This window comes from Ambystoma mexicanum, chromosome 1q (assembly GCF_040938575.1).
Source record: "Ambystoma mexicanum isolate Mex_15411 chromosome 1q, UKY_AmexF1_1, whole genome shotgun sequence".
NCBI classification, from domain to species: Eukaryota; Metazoa; Chordata; class Amphibia; order Caudata; family Ambystomatidae; genus Ambystoma; species Ambystoma mexicanum.
This window is the reverse complement of record NC_090922.1, coordinates 1,223,984,070-1,224,011,199: the sequence shown is the minus strand read 5'-3', so window position 1 is coordinate 1,224,011,199 and position 27,130 is coordinate 1,223,984,070. Positions and strand designations below refer to the sequence as shown.

The 27,130-nt window shown below is 48.3% G+C and overlaps 1 protein-coding gene across 4 annotated transcripts in view; it reads left to right on the top strand.

Annotated features, from left to right (window-relative positions):
- The window catches only part of RAVER2 (ribonucleoprotein, PTB binding 2), a 1,138,299-nt gene that overhangs the window by 804,948 nt on the left and 306,221 nt on the right, over positions 1-27,130 (top strand). For all 4 annotated transcript variants that reach the window (XM_069641987.1, XM_069641988.1, XM_069641990.1 and 1 more), the window contains exon 10: positions 12,886-12,979. In XM_069641987.1, coding sequence (XP_069498088.1) covers positions 12,886-12,979 — 94 coding nt within the window. The remainder of the gene's footprint in view (positions 1-12,885; positions 12,980-27,130) is intronic.

Here is a 27,130-nt window from a genome sequence, read left to right as displayed (position 1 = left end):
GTTGTTGCAGTGTGGTGAAGTTTGTGCGGATTGTTGTGTTATAGGCTTGTGGCGGTGTTTGGTTAGAGTTTGAGAGGTGTATGCAGAGGGGTGAAATTGTTAGTGGGTTGGTTATTTAGGCAAATGCTAACAATCAAAGTTCCATTCAAGCACAGCATAAAACTTTATGGACAAAACCATGAGTTCTGTGTCTGCGTCTCATTCCTCGCTCCTCACAGTTAGTATTATATTGCCAGCAAATAGGGTGATCTTATGGTATTCATTGTGGTACGGAATACCTTTTGATCACAGTTTCAGAAATATTTCCTACCCGGAGTGTCCCTAGACAGAACAATTCCCCCTAGACAGGTGTCCATTTGCTGCTTCTCTTGGTATCGGGTATTAATATCCCCAACAAAAATATCGCCGTAAATAGGGCCGTTTGGTTCGCCATAGGCGATATTTTTATTGGGGATATTATGTGGGAGCGGGGGTTGCGGGAGTGACCCCCGCACATTAGGCGGGGCGGTGGGTGAGTTAGTGGGAATAAGCTGGAAAAGTGCAAGGGAGCAGTGATGTGCTGTTGGCACCCTCAACGCGGTAACTCCATTGGCTGGGCTTGGGCTGTTTTCCTGTCATTAGTCAAGTCTATTTGTGGTCTGTTTTGTTGTTGCAGTGTGGTGAAGTTTGTGCGAATTGTTGTGTTATAGGCTTGTGGCGGTGTTTGGTTAGAGTTTGATGATGCGGGGGATATCCCCCGCAGGGTCCATTGTGCATTTCGCCGCAAAAATATGGCGATATTTTTGTATCGCGATATTTTTGCGGCAGAATTATCACATGGAACCCTTCTCTTGCCTTCGGTGCAGTGTATAAGAAACACCCCTGTGATAACATCCTCCCCGAATTTAAATCTATTAAACACCTCCCTAAGACAGCACCCTTAGACGTGGTTTAATGCCTTTTCAGCATCCAGTTCCACTGGCGGGGGGGGTATTTTCTGGACTATGTCTGTGAAACCTATGATCTTTCTGACATCATCTCAGACCTGCAACCCCCCTTCCAGGCTGCTCTTCCCAACCATGCAAGATAGCACCCTGTCTAGTCTGCAATGGGATGGTAAGAGGCGCACAGAGTGGAGCTCTTCCCCCGCCTTGGGTATCACTGAACTCTTGACCTTGCCTATGGTTCCAGACCACAACCAACCCCAGCCCCCTCTGAGAGAATCACATTGAACAAACTATGAAACAGCATCAACATCAATTTGCGAATTGCTTACAAAAAACTGTTGAGAAACAGTTTGAACACATAGCTTTTTTCCTCTTTTTATGAGGAGGGTGCTTTAAGAGTGTCCTCCTTTGTAATCCCCCCCACGGTTGAGAAGATCTTGTTGCTTACTCTCCAGGCGGGGATGGGGGTATTTATCCAGAAATTTACATCTTTTAGAAGGCGCTCAGTGTTAGGTGGTATAAAGGGTTTTATAGTATCTGTCAAATTGCCCTAGTATATCCTTTTTCAAATGAATGATGTCCCCTTTCTCCTTTCAAATCCACACTATTTGCTCTGCCATGCCACTTTATTTAACCTTTCAGGTTATATATGTCCCTGCTTTATTGCCTTTCTCAAATTACTGTTGCTTTGCGCGGATCACAGTGAATTCGGCCTTGGGAGCCTATACCGTGCTGGTCTGTCTCCTGACAGCCTGTTGGTAACACAATGCTTCACTGGAGCCAGTTTCCCTAAATTATTTTTCTCTGTCTTTCAATTCACTGACCTTGCTCACACCTTAGTTGGTTAATCATGGAAGCTCAGGGGGTTAATATCCCCCTTATGTATGCCTTGAATGCATCCCATGTTGTCGTCTCACCCACTGGTCCATCGGGATTATTCTGAAATAAATCCTGTCTGATGCAATCTATCTCGCTGTTCACAATTGGGTCTCAACGATGCCGGGTTCAGTTTTCATTTCCTATGTCTAGGGTCAGAGATGGAGTCATCGACACAGGAGCCTGGTCTGAAAAATCTATGGTCCCTATCTCGACCTCTCCTGCACTGGGGACTGTAGCTTTATCGACCCAAAAGTAGCCTATTCTATAAGACACCCAGTGTGAGTGGGAGAATAGGGTGCAATCCTTTGTGGAAGGGTGAACGTGCCACCAGTCATTCACCAGGTTGGAGTCTTCTTGCTGCCCAGTAAGATCACCTGAAGGTCTAGCAGCCCCCCAATATGACTCCCTCAATATGTCCAAGTTTGCATCCATGGGAAGATTCAAGTCTGTCACAATGTTAATGTGGCCCTTTGCAAGCATTCGTAGTTCCCCCAACATTGTTCTTAGGAAATCCTTCTGCCCACATTGGGACCATATATTGATGCTAGGGTCACCTTCACCCCACCAATCTGCTCCCGTACGAATGGAAATCTCCCTTTTGTATTGCCTTGCACTCACTTAGCTGGAATTGGACCCTCACACCTATCAAATTTCCCACCCCGCTCCTCTCTGCACGACAGGTAGAGAAAAACGGATGCATACAGAAGTTAGTGCGCAGCCTTTTGGTGTCCACAGTTCTTAACTGTGTGTCTTGAAGGAATGCCACGTCTGTCTGTTGCTACCTCCCAACTTTTGGAGCATGAGGAACGCTTCTTTGGGGAATGTAGGCCTGCACGTTATATGTCATACATTTGAGCTTCATGCTATAGACAAAAGAAAGCCTCTCTGACTCAGCCCTGACCTCATCTAGCACAATTCCCACCCCCACATCCACCGCCCCCAGCACCCTTTCATAATTGCTTCTTGGAACCACGGAAAACTGTCCTCCTGTGTTCAAGTCTAACAATTAACTTATCCAAACATACAACAATCCAAGTGTTTAACATACGCTGGCGTACAAGGGCAGTCATAGCCACTCACCTTGAAGGAAAGGCTTGCCGCTCTAGGAATCCCCTAATCCCACATCCGACCTGACATCCGTCAGGACGGACCCTCAACATGCCTCGACTATGTTCAGGTCGAAGAGCCTTGCTGGGGCTTTTCTCAGACCCGACCACCCATGGGTACCCTCATCCAGCTTCTCTGACTGTTCTACTCTTGTGTTAAGCCTACTGAGATTCCAGTGACCTTAGCCGCTTCTTCTGGTGTTGTGCAGCGCCATTGCCTTGAGCCGTCTTACCAACGATTCAGGAAAAACCTAAACACTCATCTCTACAACTAATTCCACTCGTGTATCACCCACCTGGAGTATACTGTTGGGGAGAATTCTCTGTAAAGGCTAATTTCCCAAACCTAGTGAGTCCCCGAGCAGCTTTGCTGGATTTTTGGGGTTTATTTTTTTCTCCTTCTAAGAGTGAGACTCTTTTACTCCCACTCTTAGACATGATTTGAGGTGTTCCTTTATCTTTCCATGTGTTTTATGGGCTATGGGGTCTTTTACTCCATAGGGTCTCATGTGTCTTTGATGTGGGTTACACAGCACCCTCCGTGCCGTGACCCAGGGGTGTCATAGCGACCCCCCAATACAGACTCCATACCCTGGGACTGACTACTGTCTCCCAGGGCATGTAAAGTCACCATTGGCTTTACTAGTCCCAAATTATGAACAGAAACCAGTACAAACCATCATATTGTGGACATACTGGTCGGGGCAATTCGATTGCCCTGGAGTCTGTTGTTCGTGGGGGCACGTCTCCGTCCCCCCTGATCGAGTTTTGGCTGGTGGCAGTGGATACTACTTTTTATATTCGACCGCAAATATATCTCTATGGGATTTTCCCATTGTTCGAGGCTACCAACTTTAATTATTTAATTCTTATAGCCTCGAACATACCGCCGGTTTATTTATTTAATATTAATTCACCGGTTGGTATTTTTTGCCAGAACTCGATTCTAAAATGGCGTTTGTGTTCTCTTCTGTGACTCCAACCCAAGTCGAGCCCTTTGTTCCACTTTTTGGCGGGCTTCTCCACAGAAGCCTCCAAAAGTGGTGCCACTCTGTCTGGGTACCACAGGGGGTATGGGAGGGGGTTTAGGCACCCTGGACTGAGTTGCCTTGGCAACTCAAGTCACACTCTTGTGTGATTGGCCCAAGTGGTGAGCCGGCCAGCTCACCACTTAGCATGTTTGATTGACAGCTAGGCTGAATGAATGGGGGTTTGCTGCATAAAAGCAGGGCTTTGGGGACTGGAACTTCAGAAGTTGCCACAGGACCTAAGAATCCGAGGAGGGAGAAGCTGAGCCGACCTGCAACGACGACACCACCGGTGGAGCCCTGCTGAACCGTCTCGCCACTTTTCCCGACGACAGAGGAGATCTCCAGTCCAGAGAGTCTTCTTCCCTTGACTGGTGGGGATAACCAGTTTTGCCTTCTTTTCACCTTCCTGGAGCATCTCGTGGCCGCCTTGTCCGTGCCAAGCACCCCGGCAACCGGAATACCACGGCTCACCACTACCGCGAAGAGAAGGGTAGTACCTTTTAACCGAACGAACTCCGCGGCTGGTTTCTTCCCTGGCAGTGCAACGACCTTCATTTTTCCTCCACGGCGAGACCTCCTCTTCCTCTGGACGAAACACCGACTTGCACCCTCTGCCAGGAACAACTGCCCCCGCTGGAGCTTCCTTCACACTTAAGGTACTGTGTCCCTCCTGGCTTCCCTTGCGACAGATCGTTCGGGGTGACAGTAAAGCCTCGACTTTCTAACCTGGGCTGGCCTGGGAAAACCTAGCTAACTTTTCCTGACTTTAATTTCATCCTTTGTGTGCAAACTATCTACACAACTCTTTGGGCATAACCCCACTGTGTGAACCTGGACCCCTTCTGCTTGCTCTCTCCAAGAGCTGGGCCTTGCAATTGACTTCCTTGCTCTCCAGTAGAACTCTGCCTATCCTGCCTTACTGTGGTTCTTTTAAAAGTATTGAAATGTGTTCTGCCATAACTCTGCCTTTCCCCCCCCTTTTTAATAACTTAGTAGACTGCCATCTTATGTTAAGCGCTCACCTCTGTCTGAAAATAAGTGGCGTTTCTCACTAAGACTTGTCTAATAAGTAATTAGGGTTGTATATATATATAATAGGGACTGTGTGCTGAATTTACTTACCTCTTTGTGCTAGTGTAATTTACAAGTGTGTCTTTAAAATAAACAATTATATACTTTTACACCAAAGCTCTGGTCAGTGTTTGCTTGTGCTACTGTATCTCTGTACCTATTGTGTATACTCTACATACTGCCTAACTCTTCTTGAGGGAAGTCTGACTGCTCAGCCACAGCTACCAAGTGAATCTGTTTTGGTACAGACTGATACCAAGTGGGTTTACTGCCAAACACCTGTAGTCTTAAATCTTTTGCAGTGGTCCCTAAGGGAACTGCACAGGTTTCTGCCTAACATATACCTAACAATGTAATTAGCTCCTAGATACCGAGGGCTTGGTGCGCTGCTATAAATGATAAAATCATTTTAAAAAGCAAGTATTTGAATGAGCTTAGCAATATTACAGTTAAAGAAGAGTAGGAGCTATTCAAGGTCAGTAAGTAACCTATTATACTTTTCAGAGGGGCTACAAGCAATTCAAAGAAAAGTATGAACTTTGTGAAACTATTTTAGAAGAGCACTAATAGCAATTCAGAGAAAGTATAACCCAGTGTTACATTTTTATGAAAGAGACAATGTATTTCAAGGTAAGTAAGGAAACTCATATACTTTGAAGAAGGGCTACGAGCAACTCAAATACAAGTATTAACTCTAGGACTGTTTTTTTTATCTGTATAAAGCAGAACAGGGAAAGCAAAACTCAATGATACCTTAAATAACTGTGTTCTTCTTAGTGTATGTACACCCTTTTGGTAAGCTTTTTCACTCATTCAGTTAAGAACTATAAAACAGTACCAATACTATTACTTTAAGAAAAGAGTGGGACACTATTCCAAGTAAGTAACCAATTTATATACTTTTTGGAGGGACAGCATGCAACCCGTAGGTAAGTATAGACTTGTAGACACTGTGTAACTTATTCTATTTCATAGATACAGGTACAACACTAACTCATTTACAAGTAAGTACGTTTACACTTGTTATAGTTTTCAAGACAGACGTCTTATCTTTAGTAGTTCTCCCGTAGTCTATAGCATGAGTTTTCTCGGAGGCAAAAGAGGGACCCTAATGGACTAGGAGCCAGCTGTCGGCAGGTTAGGATAGGGTTCAAAAGCCGGAAAGTCAGGGTTCCAGAGGTTATTTTCTTCAACAAGTAAGTATTCATTTTAGAGTTAGTTAAGTGTTATGGGACTCCCCAGAAGGCTCCCTAATATGCGTTCCAACATTAGGCCTGAGCGGGCGGCATGGGCAAACACCCAACCATACAAATCATCCACTCAGCCTCACAGGATTCACACTAGACTTAAGGTCAGTATTACCCAAACCAACACACTACCTTAGGAGAAATGAAGTGCTTCTAGGTGGATGCCTTCAGGAGGCAGCAGCGCAGGACCCGGTCCCTGGATCCTCAGTCTGGATACTGAAGAAACTGACACTGGATGGGAACTTGCAACAGCAGTCACCAGCGAAGACATACAGCAAAGGTTACTTCTCGGATTCTCGTGGCTCTGTGGATTTTGCACCTTATGTGCTATGGTACTGTGTTGGCTGGGGAAGTTTACCTACCTTAAGCCTTTGGGATTACTATATAGCTTTTGCGTGTTTTCTGTGATTGGGAGGCCACTAATCCAGTTCACCCAGGCCCACTGTGGAAATACTCCTAGGGTGGCTTCTCTGAAGTCCCTGGACCTTCAACTAACATTAAAGTGAAATACTTACTTGTTTGAACAGTCTTCCTCTGGAACTCTGACTTTGCCTACAACTGAACCCTATCTCACCCTGCCTACAGCTGGCACGTAGACCACTAAGGTCCCTTTTCTGCCTCTGATTGAACTCATGATATAGACTAAGGGAAGGACTGGATAAGAAAAATGTTCTGCCTTGAAAAGAATAACAAGTGTGCAAAGGTTAAGTACTTGTAAAAGAAGTTAGTTGGTAACTGTAGCTCTGAGAGTGAAGTTACAGAAGTTGTTACTTATCTTGAATGTGTGTTATGCATTATTCTAAAAAGTATAAGTAAAGGTTAAGTTACTCACCTGTGATTTGGTTGTGCCCCTTCCCCAAAAGTAATACTGTCCACTTCACTTTGCTATTCCTGTTTGGATAGATGAATGAGTGTCCCCAATTTGGTCTTGCTTCCCCTGACTTGCTTTTAGCCGGTCAAGAATAAGTCTGCCTAAGGTTATACTTGACTTTAAGTTGCTGATAGCCCCTTTAAACCGTATATAGGTATTACTTACCTTGTGTTAGCTCTGTGCCATCCTAAAACAAGTAATACTGCTTATCTCAATCGGTGTTCCACTGATCTTAAAAAGCAACTGTAATAGTATGTTACAACATTAGGTTTTACCTGCCTAAAATAGCTATGTGACATTACTGAAAAGTGTTCCTTTAGGTGTAGCTGACCTTGGGTTGCCTGAAGCCTCCAAAATTAGTGTAAAGAGTTCTTGATCATTTTAGCCTGTGTTCCACTGAGCTGAAAAACAGCTGTAATTGTATATTACACAAAAATATCTTACTCATCTAGTATAACTGTGTTATAACAAAAGTAGTAGTGGTATATATTATTCCTTGAATCTGTGTTCCACTATTCAGAAAAGTATATTTGCAAGTTGGTTAAAAGGGTCTACTACCCTAGTATTATTGTAAACTAATCTGAAAGTTACGGTTTTACTCCTGTAGGGGAGGGCTGGTCCAGGAGACCCCTCTCGCCTGCGTTTTCTCCCCAGGTGAGGGCTATGGCTCATTGGGCGTTCCCTCGTGCCACCCGGGCCCAGGTGGTGGAGGGCTCACCCGCTGGAGACATTGCCCACACGTATTGATTGCCCATACAAATTTAGCTAGGCCCAGAAACCATTTTTTGTCTGGTAAAGATGGTGTGAGCTCAGCGCACTGTAGCGCGGCCCCCACCCTTGGAGAGTCTCATCCCTGTTGCCGCAGCACCCTGGCAGATCCGCTGCGGGCACGTTCCCACGAACAAGACGGACATGAGCTAGCGCAATACGCTAACATTGTAACAGTTCACCTCCCGCAGTGTACTATCACTATCAGCATGACCCGGCCAGCAGGCCTGAACAATGAGAAGAACGGTAAAATGGTCATCTAATAGCTTAATATATATGTATATAGTAATGTTACGACCACTTGCAAAGTATGCTTCTTCCACAAAATCTCTTATATTACAAACGCCTGTAGAATGTATTAAAATGAGAGAGCATGCTCCCATGATATGAGCAATGGCGAGCTCACACCATTGAAGGTGGATGCTAATAATAAAGGAACGCTCCAGGGATCTGTTTGTTGCGTGTATCACTGGGCAGCCTACCTCCCATGGTTTTGCGCCATAACTAAGCTAATGCTGCTAGATTACACGAGAAAGCGAATGCAACTATACTATGAACTCATGTAAAGGATGCGCGAGAATGCACTTATCATGTGTGTATGTCTAAGCCCCTTATGTGCCACCACCGTCACGTACAGTGGCGGGTCGTTTTCTATGTACTCCACCGACCCAACTACTACCTCATTTACTGCGAATGTATATGCATGTAACTAAAATACTGTAGCTGCTAGAATATAATGTACAAATATGGTGCTCGGACTGGGTATAATCGAGACACATCCAGCAAAGTTTAAATGCATGTTTTGAAGCGATGTTGAATAAGTATTATAGAAAGTGTTCAAATGTTTGTGATGTCTTTACCTACATTCAGCAACACACGAGGGAGATACCTTTGTGAGTGCGTACAAGGCCATTTCCCCCTCCCACCCTGCGAAGGCTGCCAAGACATGAGAACAGAGGCCCGCTCTGCGCTATCCCACCTCCCCTGACCAGACTGGAGCCGCTTCAAAGATTTGTAGCCCTACTGCAGCACCCAAGGCCGTGACCAGCCACCTGCATTATTTACAGCACAGCAGTAAACCTTTGTCTAAACTCACGCGCCCCCACGTAAACCCCACAACCCACCGGACCATCTTAGACTTATGGCCCTGTGCAATCAGGACACCTAACACTTTGACAACACACAGCGGAACATCCATAACAACTTCTAACAAGACAGAAAGACCTATACCACCAGTCCCAGGCCCCGAAGCTTAGCCCCTCGACCTATAGCCCCGGTCAGCAGGACACGGGTAACCAGGCCTCGATGTATTACCTCCAGACCCCTCACAAGGTGCATTCCTCCTGTGTTGCATTAACCTATGAAATAACCTATTGGAAGATTTACTAAAGAGAATAACACTGTAAATGACTGAATGACTGCGGTGTGCATGGCCGAGGGCAAGTAAGTCAGGAAAGGCATTCATCTCTGCCACAGACCGCCTTGGCACACCAACACCGCACGGATGAACTCAAGCCGACCTGCCAGGCCCAGCCCCACCCACGAGGGTGACCAGTGACGTCCTCCAGCCAAGACCAACCACGCCGCAGCAGCACCTATAGTTAGTCATCGCCACCCAATCCCAATGAACTTGTGCCCCCTATAGTATGTAGGTTTTGATGATGTTTTTTGTAAATATATACGCCTGTCTTTGCTATTGTCAGACAGAGCGCTCTCGGAGTTTGCAGAGTTCTTTGCATGCCCTATTCTGATTGATAAACTCCCATTTACGCTCACCCGCACTCTGTCTTGGCCTTATTCCCATTTTGGGAGAGTCTTTCATTGTCTCTCATTGCGGGGAGGATCGTGCTGTTTGGGGACGCTTGCTTTCACTCCCCAAGAATAGGTGTGCCCTATACAGAATGTCTATACAAAGGCCTGACTTACCTAGAAATATTGTTATATTCCTAAATAAGGTATATGCTTTGGCCTGTGAACTTTAAAGCATAGTGTTGTGTTTTTATAATTTGTTTATGATCTATGATGGTACTTACCTACCCAAGAACCTCTTGTTCTGCTTGCATATAAAATAAACCCTTTATACAATACATAGTGTCACTGTTTCTTTTGACCATATGTATAATACAATTTCTTTGTACTGATTCTACAGCCGTCTCTCCCTCCTAAAATAAGCCTGGCTGCTCTGTCTACGTTACCATGAACTCAGATTGTACAGCCTTATACTACGAGTGGAGTCTTGTCTTGCCTTAGTTGAATGGTTTTACTAAGCCCTTCGAAAAAAACTGTCCTAACATTGTCCAACTCCTGGTAAACCTAGCTGGAGCTTGCTTCCTTGATCCTGAGACTCTGGGGGTTGCAGATAACTTGTATCTTGCCCCCCCTCCAAGTCTCCATAGAGTTACATTGCGGTGGAAAATCCATTGTACTCTAGCAGGAAAACAGCCTGCGCTGGGTCTCTGGTCCTTGGGCAATACTTCAGGAGGTTATCCTAATCTTCCTGAGCCTGTGAATCCAACCGTTGTTACTCGCCTTCAACTGTATGGAATCCAGTGGGATCCTACCACTCAACACTGTACTTAGCTTTTCTCGCCTATTCTGCCTAACCCCTGGTCACTGGTGGCACCGTGACCCATCTGAACCTTGAGATACTCATACCAGATAGGGTTGGACTCATGAGACAGGTTGGATCAAAGTTCTAAAAAGTCAGAGTTTGGAACAGTTTGCATATATGTTTCAGGTGGTTTTATGTGATTTGTTACCCTAAACGTTATTCTGAACCTACTTATCTGTGAAAAAACAAAAGGGGGGGAGAGGCGCGCACTCCAATTCCTGGCCAGTATACTACCTGAAGAAAGAAAAAAAAAATAACTGGGTTAAATCCCAAAAGTGTCCAATTCACTGGGTTAGATGCCAATTGTTGCCTAAATGTTCACAGGGTTGGATCCCTTCTGCTGCATTTGTACTGCTGTTCTCCTCCTCTTAGCGCCTTCGTGTCCCAACACTCTTCAGGGAGGCTGTGTTGCCTTTCTTTTCAGGTGAATCCAATTAAATTGTTAATGTAGTCTCTAAGGATTATGGGAGCTGTAGTGAAAACATTTGTTCAGTTCAGGTCACCAAGGAAAGACTCCCCTCCAGAAACACACATCTTACCCTTGGCAGGGGGAAAACCAGAACTATGGTTCTCCCCAGTAGGGCAAAATATTCCTGGTGCTGCAGCCTCTGGAGTCCGGTTCTCCACTGTAGGGCAAAATATCCCTGGTGCTGCAGCCTCTGGAGTCCGGATCTCCACAGATTACATGTAGAAACAAAAGGGGGTGAGGCGCGCACTCCAATTCCTGGCCAATATACTACCTGAAGAAAGAAAAGAAAAGAACTGGGTTAAATCCCAAAAGTGTCCAATTCACTGGGTTAGATCCCAATTGTTGCCTGGGATGTAACCCAGTTATTCTTTTTCAATTTTTTCAGGTAGTATATTGGCCAGGACTTGGAGTGCGCGCCTCACCCCCTTTTTGTTTTTTCATGTAATCAGCGGAGATCCGGACTCCAGAGGCTGCAGCACCGGGGTTATTTTGCCCCACCGTGGAGAACCATAGTTATGGCTTTCCCCCCCCTCCCCCTTCCAAGGGTAAGATGTGTGCTCCTGGGGGGGGGGGGAGAGAATCTTTCCTTGGTCACCTGAATTGAATAAATGTGTTCACTACAGCTGCCATAATCCTTAGAGACTGCTAAAGCAATTATATTGGATTCACCTGAAAAGCAAGGCAACACAGCCTCACTGGAGAGTTTTGGTGACACGAAAGTACTAGGAGGAGGAGAACAGCAGTACAAATGCATCAGAAGGGATCCAACCCTGTGAACATTTTGGCAGCAATTGGGATCTAACCCTGTGAATCATTGGACACTTTTGGGATTTAACCCAGTTATTCTTTTTCAATTTTTTCAGGTAGTATATTGGCCAGGACTTGGAGTGTGCGCCTCACCCCCTTTTGTTTTTACTTACCTGTGAATGTCTATGGTTTATCAGTTCTAAGAATACTGTACGTACTCTTACTGTGAATATGTTTTCTACTTACCTGAACTTGTAGGTATAGCCAAGTGTCTTAATGTATATAATTAAAACCTATTTTTTTCATATAACTCTGCAGCGTATACATGTTTTCTTGTACTAAGGTGCTTCTACTAAAGCCCTCCTGCATCTATAGAATAAACCTGGCTGCTCATCCATTGCTAGCAAACCTTTGGGTATTTCAGGCCAAACATAAGAAGTGTAACCCTGTTCACCGAAGGTGGGCTTTCCGAAGTTCTGCCACAGGTTATTGTACTTCTAGCCCAGAAAACCCCATTCCTCCATATGTCCCTCCACCCAACTAATATGACTAGTTGAGTTAGCAAGATAACGTTGGATGTGCAAACGGGCGGGGTTGGGGTTCGGTGCAGGAGGGCAGAGGTAGTGGAGCCGTGGTCATGCCTGCGCACGCATGTAAATAAAAGGTTAAGCCCACATTTTTGCTTTGAAAATGTCTCTGGTCTTGTTTCATTTGAGGTACAGTAGTCGCTGTGGTAAGTAAGGTTTCCTTTCATAACTGCACAAAGCATAGCCAGTTAGATTTTATGAGGATCCCTTTGAACGCCAGTCGACTCCAATGTTTGTTTGGTAACAATAATATGAATGAATGCCTCAATTTTTCTTTAGGTAATCATGAAATTAACAAATTATTAAAACAAATGTAAAAAATCATCTTCAGGAAATGATACGTGAATTATAGCAATATATTCAGCATGTGAGGTGTATGTCTTCAGCAGCGTCGAGAGGGCACGCAGGTAAAGTTAGAAACTTTGTTGTGCCGTTTCATTGCACAACATTTGCACAACACTTGTACATTTAGTTTTGAATATTGGTTTCATACCCACATCCAATTTTGTTTAATTTCAGATTTACAGTTAACAAGGAAAACCAAACTTAGCAATTTCTGCTCTTTTTTTCAGGGTTCGCTACTCGGAGAACCACCAAAAGATTACAGACTTAGCACCAACCCATTCTTAAACTTGTCGAGCGTTCTGTCCAACACAAGTTTACCAAGTAAGTGTTGGATCTTGCACATTTATTTTGCTATGAGTTTTAGTTCAGTCCTTTACATTTTGGTTTCTGTTTTTAACATTTTGAAATTGTTGAAAGTAACTGACTAGTATTTATCACAGAGTTCTTTTTAATTCTATAATGATGCTTCTGACATTTTAGAGTGCCTGCAGTTGTTTCGGTATTCAACTGTTTGCCACTACTGAATGGATTTATAGGGTATGTCACATCACATGGCCGAGAGAAGACCCAACTACTGACACAGAAAGAAAATGAAAGGTTTTTATTAACCAATGTAAAAAGACTATTGCTTGGAGATTGTTTCAGAATGGCTGTAGCATAAAGGTACTTGGGAATCGTCTTTGAAAGCAGGATTATATATGCTACATGGTGTAAGTCCTTTATAACGCGCTTGTACACAAGTCTTTAAAGGCACGACAAGACAAGGACCAGACAAACTATCTTACTAGGGCTTGTGTCATTCAGATTGTGCGAGGGGACGAAGGGAGTGCAAATGGGCGGCATAGCTCTGAGTAAGTGTGCAGCCAGTGCCAGCGAGAGGGAAGGGGGAGCGTGCAATCAGGGCAGCATTGCTCTGAGTAAGTGCTGCCAGGGCAGCACAGCCCTGAGTAAATTCAAAGAGGCAGGAGACTCTAAGGGTTACAGCCCCCTAAAAGCGTGGTAGGCCCAGAGGCAGTGCAGGGGCGACAGATCATGGGGGAGCCTGGTACCTAGTGAGACTCTGAGGGTAGCCAAGCAGCCAGTCGTAGCAGAAAGGTAGGTCAGCGAGGGAGAGAGAGAAAGCGGAGGAGAAAAGGAAGGTCTTGAGCTGCTTCAGAACTTTAGGTGATCCGGCTCAATTTTGAGAGGGGCAGTTAGGCCGTTCCAGAGGGAGGCACCTGCAGAGGATAGATCTACACCCACTCGCTACCTGGAGAAGCATCTGACCCTCAGCGAGTTGGAGGTAGCTGAGCGAGGGGCTCGACATAGAAGATAATTTAGAAAAGAGTTGGATGTAGTGTGGGCCCCGGCCCAGAAAGCCTTGTGGACGATGCAGAGGGTCTTGAACTTCATCCTTGCAGCCACCGGGAGCCAGTGGAGAGATTTCTGGGCTGGAGAGATAGTCCCTGGGCTTGATGCCATGGATAAGTCTCGCAGTCCTTTTCTGGATTAGTTACAGAGTGCTCAGAGTACAGGAAGGAAGACTTGATAAAGAGGCTGTTGAAGCAGTCCAGCCTTACAGAGAACCAGGGCTCTGCAGACAGTGAGCTGCTGCAGGAAATTGAGAAAAGTAATTATTTCTCTAAGGAGGTTTCAGCTGGTAGTGGGCCTTCTTGGCAATGTCCGTTATGTGAGGAGAGAAGGAGAGAGTGGAGTCGAAGATGACACCAAGGTTTTTTGCCTCATAGGAAGGCGTAGTATGAGGGCCCAAGGAGGCCGGCCAGAGTGAGAGAGGGAAAGCAGCAGCAGGAGCCTCAATGAGAAGGATCTTCGTCTTACTGGCATTAAGGCAGAAATTGTTGGAGGTGCACCAATCCTGAATCGCGGATAGACAGTCAGGAATGAGCGAGAGCGGAGAGGAGGCTGAGGGGAGCCTGAAGGAGTGCGGAGTGTCATCCGCATAAAACTGAAAGTTGGAGGAGAAGGTAGCGATCAGGTGGGCCAAAGGGTCCAAGTAGACATTGAAGAACCCGGGTGGGAGGGTAGAGCCCTGGGGAACACCACATGTGTAGCGAGAGATGGTGGAGAGAATGGACTCAAGTTGGACCTTTTGCAGGTCTGTCCAGGAATAAGGAGGTCAACCACTCCCGGGCCAGATCCGTAATGCCCAGGTTCTCACGAGGGTCGATTGATCAGGATGGCGTGATTGACTGTGTTGAAAGCAGGGGAAAGATCAAGGAGGATGATGACAGAAGGAAGGCTGGAGTCAAGATTAGAGCGCAGATCTTCAGGGGTGTTCAGGACCGCAGTTTCCATGCCTCTGTCTGCTCTGAAGCCAGACTGATGGTCGTGGAGACAACCAACAGATTCAGTATGGAGAGTAAGCTGGGAGATGGGCAGATTTTCCAGGAGTTTGCCCAGGAAAAGGAGTGATGGGGATTGGGTGATACTTTGCCAGGCAGGTAGGATCGGCAGAAGGAGTGCGCAAGGGAGTGCGTGAGGAGAGAGGGGAAATATCTGCTGAAGAAAGAGTGATGGCAGAAATCGGCCAAGGCTGGAGCAGCAGGGGAACAACTGTTTGGGTGACACGTTCATAGATCGGGCTTGTCTAGAAACATCGTTGGGGGTTATCAGAGAGAGGGAGGAGAAAGGAGAGGGAGAGGTGGCCTGAGAGAAGCAGAGGGAGAGGAGGAGTGCAACGACAGAATGTCCTGAGTTTTAGTGGTGAAGTGAGAAGCCAGGGCCATACAGAGGACCTAGGAGGGAACAGGAGAGGAGGAGATTGCAGAAGGATTAGCCAGCTCCTTACAGATTTTAAAGAGTTTGGCCGTGTTGTTACAGGCCGCAGAGAGACGCAGGCTTGGCTGAGGATTCTCTTCTTGGAAAGGACAGAGAAGTCTGTATTGCTTTTGGAGCAGGTGGCAGGCCTTCAGAGGATGCGCCCGAAGCCCTCCACTTCCTCTCAGCCACCCTGCACCTGCGTTTCAGGGCGGCGTTGTCGGAGTCATAGAGTTGCACTTGGAGGTAGGCTTCAGACGGATTCTCATGACAGGGGCAAGGATGTCCAGTGTGTCAGCGATAGAAAGATGCAGGTTACAGAGGGTTGTGTCAGTGTGCGAGTCACTCGCACGAGTAGGAGAAGCAGAGAAAGTACAGGCAAAGGCATCCACTGGCACTCGCTTTATGGGTCGAATGAACGAGAAGGTAGGTGGCAGTGCTGGGGAAGGCATTCCCTGAGGGACAGAGTTTCAAGTGAGGAGAGCAGAAAGTGGTCAGTCCAAGAGGAGTGGAGTGGTGAGAGGGTTAGAGAGTGGGATGTCTGAGGAGATGAGAACATCCAAGGTGTGTCCAGCAGAGTGCGTCGGACCAGAGGGTAGAATGGAGAGTGTGTTTCAGAGGTTGCGAAAGTGTCCAGAGGAGGGATTAGAAGTATCCAGGTGAATGTTGAGGTCTCTGAGGAGGAGAAGATGAGATGTAGAGACAAGGAGAGAAGAGGAGAGGTCAGCTTACTGAGAGGAAGAGGGCGCCCTGGCTAGATGGCCTGTAGATGGTGACCACAGTCAGAGAGAGGCCAGGAAAGATGGAGAGCCTGCAGACCAGACATTCAAAGGAGAAGGTCTGCATAGGAATGACCAAAGCAGGTACCCACTCCGGAAAGATCAGAGCTGCTCCACCTCCGGAACGGTTGGTTCTGGGTTTGGAGAGGATCTTGTAGCCATCAAGGAGGAGAGTGTCAAAACTGGCCATGAACCGTGTATCAGTGAGAGCGAGGACATCCAGGTCAAGTTCTTCAAGGTGGTGGCAGATGTCAGAGGAGTGTTTGACAGCAGAGTGAGAGTAGCGATGTGGAGCAGGTTTCCACATTTGAAAGACTTCTGTGGTCGGCTACAGACTAGAGGTATGCCCCATGAAATTGATAGAGGGGCCAGAGAGTGGACAGAGATGGTAGGAGGTGGCGTAGTCAGCAGAGAAGAGGAGGAGGAGGGTGCTAGAGAGGTGGTGGAAGAACGAGCTGGTGGAGGAGCCAGATATGTTCTAACAGGAGTAGCAGGAGAAGGAATAAAGTTGATGAGATGCCTATCGAAAAAGGAGGAGATTAAGCGGAGTGCCCTGGACCAAGACTGTGCCATTCACATAGACATTAATGAGCATCTTGGAGGAGTGGAAGGAGGCAGAGAGGACCTCCCAGCGATTGCCACCATTCATGGGAGAGGAGGAGAAAGGAGAGAGAGAACAGAGACCATATGAGGGGTCCAAAGGCCTGGAGACGGAATGACAAAGAGGATGTCAGTGAGAGTCTGTCTGGAGGAAGCACTGATGTAGGTATCCGAGATGGGGAGGCCTGGGCTCCTACCCGACCCTAGTGAGAGGGGATGCGCAGAGGGGGCACTGAAGAAGCAGATGCGTACACTCAACAGGCCAAAGGTACTCCCTGCAGGCTGGGGAGCTGGCGAGTGGCAAGAGCCTAATGAGACACAGTGAAGGACATCAAATAAAAATGCATACAGAAAGTTCCAGACAGGAAAGTTTCTGCTTAGTGACTTATAGAACTCAGTTCATCCTTTCTTCTGGGTACCACAAGCCCTCTTTGTATCTCTAGGGATTTTAGGGCTTCCTCCATTTGCCAGGTGTCCCAAAATACCTCCTCTTCTTGGGAGTCCTCTTTTCCAGGGCCAAGGGGCTCCCCCCCTGTTACACATTTTCTAACCTGGTGATTAAAGTCACACTTTCTCTTATTTATTTTCATTTGTATAGTGCACTTACAGCCCAGAGGCATTGAGGCATCTTCACTGTAACATACCCCTCTTCTGGGCTTACAGCGCTATCTTCCCCCTCACTAGAGCACAACCCCCTACCACTCCCCCACCAAGGTTGAAGGGGGTCGCCTTTTCTGTTCTGCATGCCCTTTTCCAGGGAGTTAAGTCACTATCTTGCTACTTTTCTCCAGCATGGGGTCTGGCATGGATTCACATGCTCATAAATATTCCCTGTTGTCAGGCCGACAATCCTCGGTAAAAGAAAAAACAGTTTCACTTTAGTTTACAAACTGTCTTTCTCCTATAAACTAATCACTGAGCTCTGGGTCATATTGCCCCAGCCAATGACTGCCCTCTCCCTAATCCCCTCCTCTGGCAGCCATCTTCAGATTTTTAAAGAACGTCCAAATGTTGGGAGTCCTCGTGTTTCGCTCTTAGAGCTTTTCTGCGTTTTCACGCTTTTATGCTTGTAAAATCCTATTTTTGTTCGATCGTGCCCGTGTGCTCGATCGTTTCTATATCCGACTAACTGGGATCTGTTTGTTGGCATCTTTCTTCGCCCCTCAAGGGCGGTACCGTCGAGTGTTTCTTCTTCGAAGCTTCAGGAGGCCATCGGGGCTACACCGCACCATGTCAGAGGAGAAGGACGGAGCCTCCCTCTTCAAGCTCTGCACTGGCTGCGGTTTGCGAAATGTTTTCATGGAGGACAAGCATTCCCAGTGTCTTTATTGTCTTCATTCGTCACATACGGAAGAAGATTGTGAGATCTGTGTGTTGGCTTTACCAAGCACACTATGAAGGATGGGCACATCAGACTGGCGGTGTGGCTCAAAGTCAAGGCCCATGCCCGCGTGGTTCACAGGGGCATGCCTCTTCCGGATCCAGCCAGAGTGGGCTTCGATGTCCTTTGAGGGCGCTCCATCCATGGGGGCTCAAGACCAGGTCAAGCATCGCCAGTCTGGTTCCCTCATGGTCGCCGCGCAAGCGGGTCCCATGACGGCCAGGTTGTGCTTTTCATCTCCAGCGGCCTCAGTCTCCAGCCATCGCTCCAGTTCTTCATCGAAGAGAAAGTTGGCTACCCCGGGGAAGCTGTGGGAGAAACCGGAGAAGGCCAAACAGGACAAGGTGTCCGACCTGCCTGTGAAGGCTCATGTGATGCAGGCTAAAACGTCCTCGTCTATTGAGCTGGTGGCGGCCGCCCTTTCGAAGGTGAAAGGAACTGACCCGGTCCAGGGTATCCCTGCAGCGGCCAGGGTTGCTCTTCATCCCAGGCTGGAGGCTTCGGCCAAACTAGCGAAAAGACCCCTGAAAAGAGGATGCCCTTCCTTAGCCCGAGACAACCCCTCAGGATCCTAAAAGGGGGCTGGGGGGGCTAGAAGAACTCCATGGCACAGATATTTCTTCTTCCGACGTGGAGGACTGGAGTTCCGTCCACACCATCCCGGAAGAGGCTGAGTATGACGACAATGGGAACGTCGAGGAGGTAGTTGCCACCGGAGGTGGCGGCGGTGAGGACGATGGCGACGACTAGGACGTCAGCAGAGACGATGGCATAGGCAATGAGCCCAGAGACCCTTCTCGCCAGGCACCGCCCAGAGATCTGTTGCATGCCATTATTTCGATCCTCCACACTCTGGTGTCAGAGATACAGAAGAGGATACCGCCACCACCGGCGATGACACCCCGGCCACCACCAGCGAAGAAAAGGAAGAGGCACCCTATGCCTCCTCCAGCCGCTATTGCTGAACCAACCCTCCCCCCCCACCCCCGGGCCACGGGGACAGACATGGTACGACGGACACAGATGGCAGCATTTCTCCACCTCCAAGGGCTTCTTCCCTGGGCGAAGTGGGTTCCTTTCACTCAGAGATCACCGTGGGTCGGACTCTTTTCCAACTCAAGCCAGAGGAGACAAAGAAGGAGGGCTTTCTTTATAAACGTCGGGAGGCGCAAAAGAAAGACCATTCTGGCGGTGCCCCTCCTACATGAGGTCTGGGATGAGGGTCTGGCGCTGCTGAACAATCCCCGCCTCAGCCCCGAAAAAAGAGATCGGCTTGAGAAGAAATACCATGTGTTAGGCAGAATTGCATACAGTACCCTCTGGGAACACCACATACAATTAGTACTACAGGTGTAAGCAAAACCAACCTTTGGTATAAGTCTGCACTACACAGTTTGTGGTAGCGAGCTGAGCAGCCAGGCTCATCTCAAGAGGGAATATGAGCAGTAAAAGAGTTTACACCGAGGTCTTACAATCTTACTGGTTCAAGTAGACACTTACTCTCAAGGTTTCTTGGTAAAACACTTATTAATTTATTACACAGTCATTTAGAAAACATTCACTAGAAGGAGGAAACTTAATATCATACACAAATACACTTTAGTACCAAACAAATAAGTTTCTAAGTAAATTAGGCTCCCCTGAAAAAGGAGCAAAATGGCATTTCAGTCACTTTAAATAGGAGGACAAAGGCATAAGTTAGTAGAATAGATCACAAATACCTTTGTAGGCAGTGCAAATAGTTTCAGTTCATTAAAGGACTCGATTCAGTTCAATAGGCCTAGGCCAAAGTCAATGGACTAGTGTCTTGGATAGGAAAGAGCAGTTTTTGTAGTAAACGGTAAAGTCTTTGCCAAAGTTCTCAGAAGTAGTTTGTACGGAAAAGAATCGTATGTTCGGTCCCAAGCTGATTAGGCCTGTAAATTGGGAAAGTTTCACAAACTTTCACCGCGAGAGGTAAGTTCTCTCCATCAGGTTGTCACAGTACCTTAATATGAAGAAAAAGATGCAGCTGAAGGCGTAGGTTCCTGGCAGTTGCTGCAGATCTCACTGTTCCCGAGCCTCAGTCGTGGCACAAGAGGGAGGACGTCGGGGGACTCCTGCACTGCGCGGGGACGGGTCAAACAAGCAGGCAAAATGGAAGACCTTCGTTTCGAGTAGCTGTAGTCAAGCACACAAGCTGGTGTCTTCCCCCTCCTGGTTAATCCTAACCAGCTCCGAGAATGGTATCCAGGTGGCTCACAAGTTGATTGGTCCCACCAATGCAAAGGAAGAAGTGGTCCCTGAAGGGGTTTCTCTGTCGAGATGAACTTGGCAATATAGACCTACAGCAGGGCTTCACCGGGCAAACCAACGGTCCAGGAGTTGCAGCAGCCATACTCATCCAGCTCGTCTTCGGTTCTTTCATTCCAGTGGTCGACACTGCTTTCCAATCCAAGAGACTCGCCTTTTAAACAATTTTCCAAATTTTATTCCAGCCTAGCTGTCACTCACCCAGCAGGGTGGCTGTCCTTACCGGACAGTCAGCCAGCCAATCACACCAGAGTGCATTTCGGTCTCCTAGGAGACTAAGCACAGGGAGTTTCGGGCACTTCCCTCCCTCACTTCCTGGCCACCCCAGACACTCAGACGCCAGAGGGGGTCTTCAGTCCTGAAGCCCACCAAAGCGATAGAAACAAAGGGACCAAACCTTGTTTGGCGCGCAGAGACAAACACTGGAAGGACCTTGCCAAAAAGAAATGGCGAAAAAAGAACCCGGGACCTGTTTAAACAAAGGGGCTTAAGGCACCATCTTGAAAAACATGGCTTCCGCGATTTTTAGCTACCGGTGTTCGCGGTCGGGAAAAATCATGCTAGTTCGTTGTAAAACCACTGCCACCAGCCATTTCGATAGAAAAGGGTAGCATGTGACTGCTACATGAGTTTCTAGACACAGGGGATATTATGAAACCCCTCAGCACTCTATAGGAAGATAGTGTGTGCTGGGTCTAGGAATTTAAAAAGACTAGTAAAGTCAATTTAACTTTACATTCTCTGGGAAACAGTAGGTTATCCCAGAGAAGGTATTTAAACCTTTGAGCAGTCTAAAAGACATCCCTGTCATTGCACTGAGGGTGCTGTGTAACACACATGAAAAGATGACTATGGAGTTATCTCCATAATCAAAGGACACAAGAGTAAAACGCACACCAAAATACATGAGAGTAGGAAAAAAGGCTCACACTTTTCCAGGTAACAAAATCTAGTCCTCAAAATCCAGCAAAGTTGCTGGGGGTCTCTACGGGGGGGGATTAGCACATTTATGAGAATTCTCCGTAACACCAGGTTCCGGAGTCTGCGGTCACAGCTATCTCCAGATGCAGTGGTCTCGGCGGCTGCACAGAAGTCACCTAACCAGTCATCATCAGCCTCCTTTCCCCCAGACAACGAGGGGAAGAAGTTGTACGCCGTGGGTAGGAAGGCTATATACTCAGCAGCGACGACTGTGAAGGCGGCCAGCGCTTTAGCCATCCTGGCCAGGTACGACCGGGAGTTATGGTACAAGATGCCTCTGATACTGGACTTCCTCCCTGAAGACAAACGGGTCGAGGCAGTAGAGATTCTCCAGGAGGGCGAGGTGACGTCAGACCACGCCATCACGGTGGACCTGAACATTGCGGACACAGGGTTCCGCCAAATGGGCAACAGAGTTTGCCTCCATCGTCGTGGCTGGCTGAAGGCCACCAACTTTAGGCAAGAGATTCAGACTTGCGTCCTCAACATGCCGTTCGATGGGGACAATCTCTTCGGAAAGGCCCTCGATTAATCTCCTCAGGCCATCAAGACCAACACAGACAGCCTGTGCCCTGGGCATGCTGCAACATCACTGTCCGTCCTTTCGATCCTCAGGAGGGAAGTTGGGCAGATCTTCGAAGAGTTTTTGGCAGAGGATCGTCCTCTTACCACCAGCCCTCCTGTTCTTCGACCCAGGAAGCCTACAGGGGTTGTTCCTTGGCCTTTGGAGGTGGCCGCTGCCGTCGTCAACGCTCCCAAGGCAGCGTGGCGGCCTCCAAGCAGGACTGAACAGGCAAAGACGTCGGGTCCCCACCCTTGCACCCCAGTGGGAGGCCGGCTAGCGAACTTCGTCAGCGTGTGGGAAAACATTTCCACCGATCGATTGATGCTGGACGCTCTCGTGCATGGGCACACTTTGGAGTTTCAGCGAAGTGTCCACGAATTCCACTGGTGGCCCGGCAGGAACAACACATCCCTCAGCTGCTGCTGGAGGTCCGGGCCATGCTAAAAAAAAAAAGGGGCGATAGAGCTGGTTCCGAATCGACTCCGGGGCTCCAGAGTTTACTTCAGATACTTTATAGTAAGAAAGAAGACCGGGGGATGGAGGCCCATTCTCTATCTATGGCGACTCCACAAGTACATCAAGTCCCACAAATTCAAGATGGTCACTTTGCAATACATGCTCGGCCAACTGGAGGAGGGTGACTTCCTGTCGTCATTGGATCTAGAGGACGCTTACTTCCACGTCCCCATTCACGAAAAACATTGCAAGTTACTGCGCTTCGTCGTAGAGGGGGAAGAAAAACCAGTTCAAGGCTCTTCCCTTAGAACTAAAGTCGGCGCCCAGAGTCTTTAGTGCCTGGCTCCAGTGGCGGCCCATCTGCGCCTACAAAGGAATATATATGTACCCATACCTCGACGACTGGCTTGTCAAAGTCAAAGGACATCGCCGTCGATCCCATGGAGTGGACTGTCCGGCTGCTGACGGATGTGGGGTTCTCGGTGAACTATGCAAAGTCCTGCTTGACTCCATCATAGGGCGCTATGTTCCAGTGGGCCAGACTCAACACGGATTCCTGCCTGTGGCCCCCTAGTAGGATAGCTGCCATTTTGGGCAAGGTGCAACGGCTGTTGGCATTGAAGATCGCCACGGTAAGGACCATCAATTCGCTGCTCGGCATGATGTAGTCGTGCATCACCCTGATCAGGCTGTGCAGGTTGCGAATGCGACCACTCCAGGAATTCCTGGATGCCCCTTGGATCCAGGTGTCCGGAAGCTTAAAGACAGGATTCCGCTCGACGAGGAATTCCATTGACCGATGAAATGGTGGGGTGTGCGCTTGAACATCGCTGGGGGCGCAGATTTCCAGAGTCCTCCGCACCAGGAAATGATCATAACGGACAATTCCCTGGAGGGCTGGGGAGCCCACACCGGTTGTCTCCACGCCAGAGGCATGTGGCTGCCGGAGGAGAAGGAGCTACACATCAACGTCCTGGCACTGCGGGCAGTGTTTTGGGCCCTCAAGTCATTCCTTCTGTCCCTCAAGAGCAAAGTGGTGAGGGTCTTCACGGACAATACCACCACATTGTTTTACCTCTGAAAGTAGGGAGGCACTAGGTCCCCAATGCTCTCCAGAGAGGTGCAGGAAATGTGGCACTGGACTATCACCCAGGGGATGTTTCTCGTTCCATTTCACCTGGTGGGAGTAAAGAACACTGTTGCCGACTCTCAGCAGGGAGCTGCGCTCAGCAAGATCAAGTGGACAGCCTCTTCTGCAGGTGGGGCAGACCTCAGATCGAGCTGTTTGTGTGGACGACGACCACCAAGTGCCAGAGGTTTGCCAGCAGGTTCCCCCAGCCGGGGAGCGTGGGGGACGCATTCTCCTTCCTGTGGGAAGGCCTGTTCCTGTACACATTCCCTTGGTTGCCTCTACTACTACGAGTCATCAATCAACTCAGACAGTGTTGGTGCAGGATGGTCCTCGTCACACCAGCGTGGCCGAGGTTGATCTGGTACCCGGACCTTCTCCGCATGTCAGCGTCACCGGCAGTCAAGCTACCAGTGGTAGCGAATCTGGTTGCCAGGGAAGGAAGCGCAATCCTGCACCAGGACCCAGGATCGCTGAACCTGAAGGCCTGGCTCTTGCAGCATTAGAGTTTGGTGGTTACGAGCTGCCAGCAGACTGCAGGGAGGTCCTTGCCAGGGCTAGGCTGTCATCGACTCTTCAATGCTACGGGCACAAACGGAAACGTTTTGCGACTTGGTGCCGGCCACAGAAGATTAACCCTCTGAGGGTCACGGCCCCAATGTCCTTCCGTACTTGTTGTCGTCGGCGAAGGCGGGGCTGGCGCACGCCTCCATCAAGGTGCATCTGGCGGCTATCTCCCGCTACTTCCGGTCTCCGCAACGGTCTTCTCTTTGGTAACACGGGCTAGTCAAGGAGTTCTTTAAAGGACTGTTCCGATAGTTCTCGCCGGTGAAGGCTCCAGCTTGGGAACTCAACGTGGTGCTGACTAGGCTCATGGGGGGGCACCGTTTTAGCCTTTGCATCAAGCTCCTCTCAAGTTCCTTTCTTGGAAGACTGCTTTCCTCGTGGCCATCATCTCTGCCAGGAGTGTGGGTGAGATCCAGGCCCTGTCCTGTATGTGCCCCTATTTGACTTGCCATAAAATGAGTGGTGCTTCGCAAGCACCCCTCCTTCATGCCCCAGGTTCCATCGGAATTTCATCTCAACTAACCCTTGGTGTTGCCTGTGTTTTGTCTGGCGCCTTTTTCGCCGGCTGAAAGGACTTTTCACTTTCTGGATGTGGATCGTGCCCCGAAGTTTTATGTGGTCCGCACAAAGAGTTTCTGGAAGACTTCTCAGCTTTTTGTGAATTTTGGTCCTGTGAAACATGGGAAGGCTTTGTCCAAGTCTTCCATCTCCAGGTGGCTTTCCGGCTGCCTCACTCATTGTCACCGGTTGGCAAACCGACAGCTGCCAGCCATCCGAGAGTCCATTCTACCCAAGCGATCGCTGCTACGATGACGTTCTTGTCTGGTGTGCCCCTGCTGGACATCTGCAGGGCTGCTACGTGGAGGTCCAAGCACACCTTCACGAAATTCTACTGCGTCAACATGGATTTCAGGGAGGAGTCCAGAGTCGGCCAATCAGTGCTGCACAACCTTTTCATTTGAAGGTGAGCCTGGTGAGGAGGTAAGAGTAATTGCTTCTGTTGAGCCTTGTCACCTCCCGTGGTTGTGTATGTATGTACTGCAATGTATTCTTTATTCATGAGCATGTGAATCCATGCCAGACAAGGAACAAGTTACTTACCTGTAACTGTTCTTCTGATGCTTGTTAATATGCTTAGAATCACATGCTGTGCATATGGACCGACATCCAGTGCTAACCGCGGAATATTGCATCTTGTCTTTCGGGGGCCGAAAGGGGACGTTGGCATAGGCGTGTCTGTAACGCTATCCCTATCGTGACGTGCAGTATACCCAAAATCCCTCACAGGCCGAGGTCCCTCAGATTGTTTTTTCCGTCCAGATAACTGGGTCGCCCCATTGCGGAGCTCTTCATAAGAGACATTGTTTATCCTTGTTTACCGACTTTGTCAGTTATTTCCACTAAAGCCACTTTGGTGCTTCAAATACTACGAAGAAGACTGCAGGAACTTTCGACGGCGGTGGACCTCGATGCCTAAGATCCGGCAACAGAGTCATCCGCCTGGCCGGGCCCTCTGGCCGGCCTACACAGTAGGTAGAGTGGGGTCAGGTGGTCATATCTTTCGACCATGTCCCCCTCTTTACCCTGTAGGTCTGGTCATCATTTTCATTACCTTTCGCTATGGAAAGGACACCATTTAGGTTTTGTCCCTCTTTCAGGGTCAGATACCTGTGGAAGGACGAGCACGATAAGTGCAATAATTGTCTGCCCCTTGACCACGAAGCGCGGTGCATGGCTTGTAGACTCCTTCGACCTAAAACACGTAAGGAGCGCCGCGTTAAGCGGTGGCCTGCCTACGGCATGTTGCAGGCTGGATATTCTTCCCCCACCGCGGCACCTGCCGAAAGTGACGGGTACTATTGATGACCAAGCATTCGTATCGGATGCAATCGACCATTCGACGGACACTTCTAGGTCCGCCACGCCCGTCCCTGACCCCTCTAAGTCTGGCGGAAGTCACACTATGGGGACAACAACCGGCAACGAGGGTGTACAAAAAACACACAACCCATTCCCCGGTTAAAACGGTTCCATCTAAACGGGTGAAAGCGTCAACAGGACCGCCGAAAATTTCGATGGAATCCTCTGATCTTGAAGATCAGCAGCCTTCTCCGCATCCACAGCAGCGAAATTTAAGGGTGCTACCTCAAAATCACATTTGGCCGGCAAAGCACGCTCAGCTGACGCTCCGACGCCCCCTAAGCCCCGGTAGGACAAAAATCTACCGCTAGGCCCCCTAGTCGTACGGCACGCCCCGATTTGGCAGCCATCGCCGAAAGCATCGCAAGGATTACCTCGGCAGTGGGGCTGATGATCCCATCGACTGCTCGCATACTCGCATTGTGTTGTATCTAACTCATTTGTTAGACTTGGGTTTGGTTTTTAATTCCCTAAAGGTTCATCTAGCTGCTCTATCAGCCTACACTATGTCACAACAGAAAGTGTTGTGGTGGAAAATACCTGTTATTAAGGCTTTTATCGAAGGGGTTAAGAGAATTCACCCCCCCCCATTTCTAACCCATCTCCCGGATGGGATCTAAATGTGGTTTTGACCAGACTCATGGGGTCTCCCTTTGAACCAATGCATAAAGCAGGTCTAAGACCTTTCAGTTCTAGACCCTTTTGTTACAGTCCACAGGGATAAGGTGGTTCTGCGCACTCATCCCAGATTTGCGCCTCAATTCCATGTGAACCAATCAATCGAACTACCCACTTTCTTCCAGAATCCCACTAGCATGGCTGAAAGAAGCCTACACACACTAGAGGTGCGCAGTGCAGTCATGTTTTAACTGGAAAGAATGAAACCACTGAGGAAGACAAACCAGTTTTTCGTCTCAGTGCCAGCTGGTAGAGAAGGGGATCCTGTCTCTAAATCAGCTATCTCAAGGTGGATTATCAAATGCATCACACTGTGTTATACTCTTGCTAAGAGAGTACTGCCCTTCAAGCCTAGAGCACACTCTAC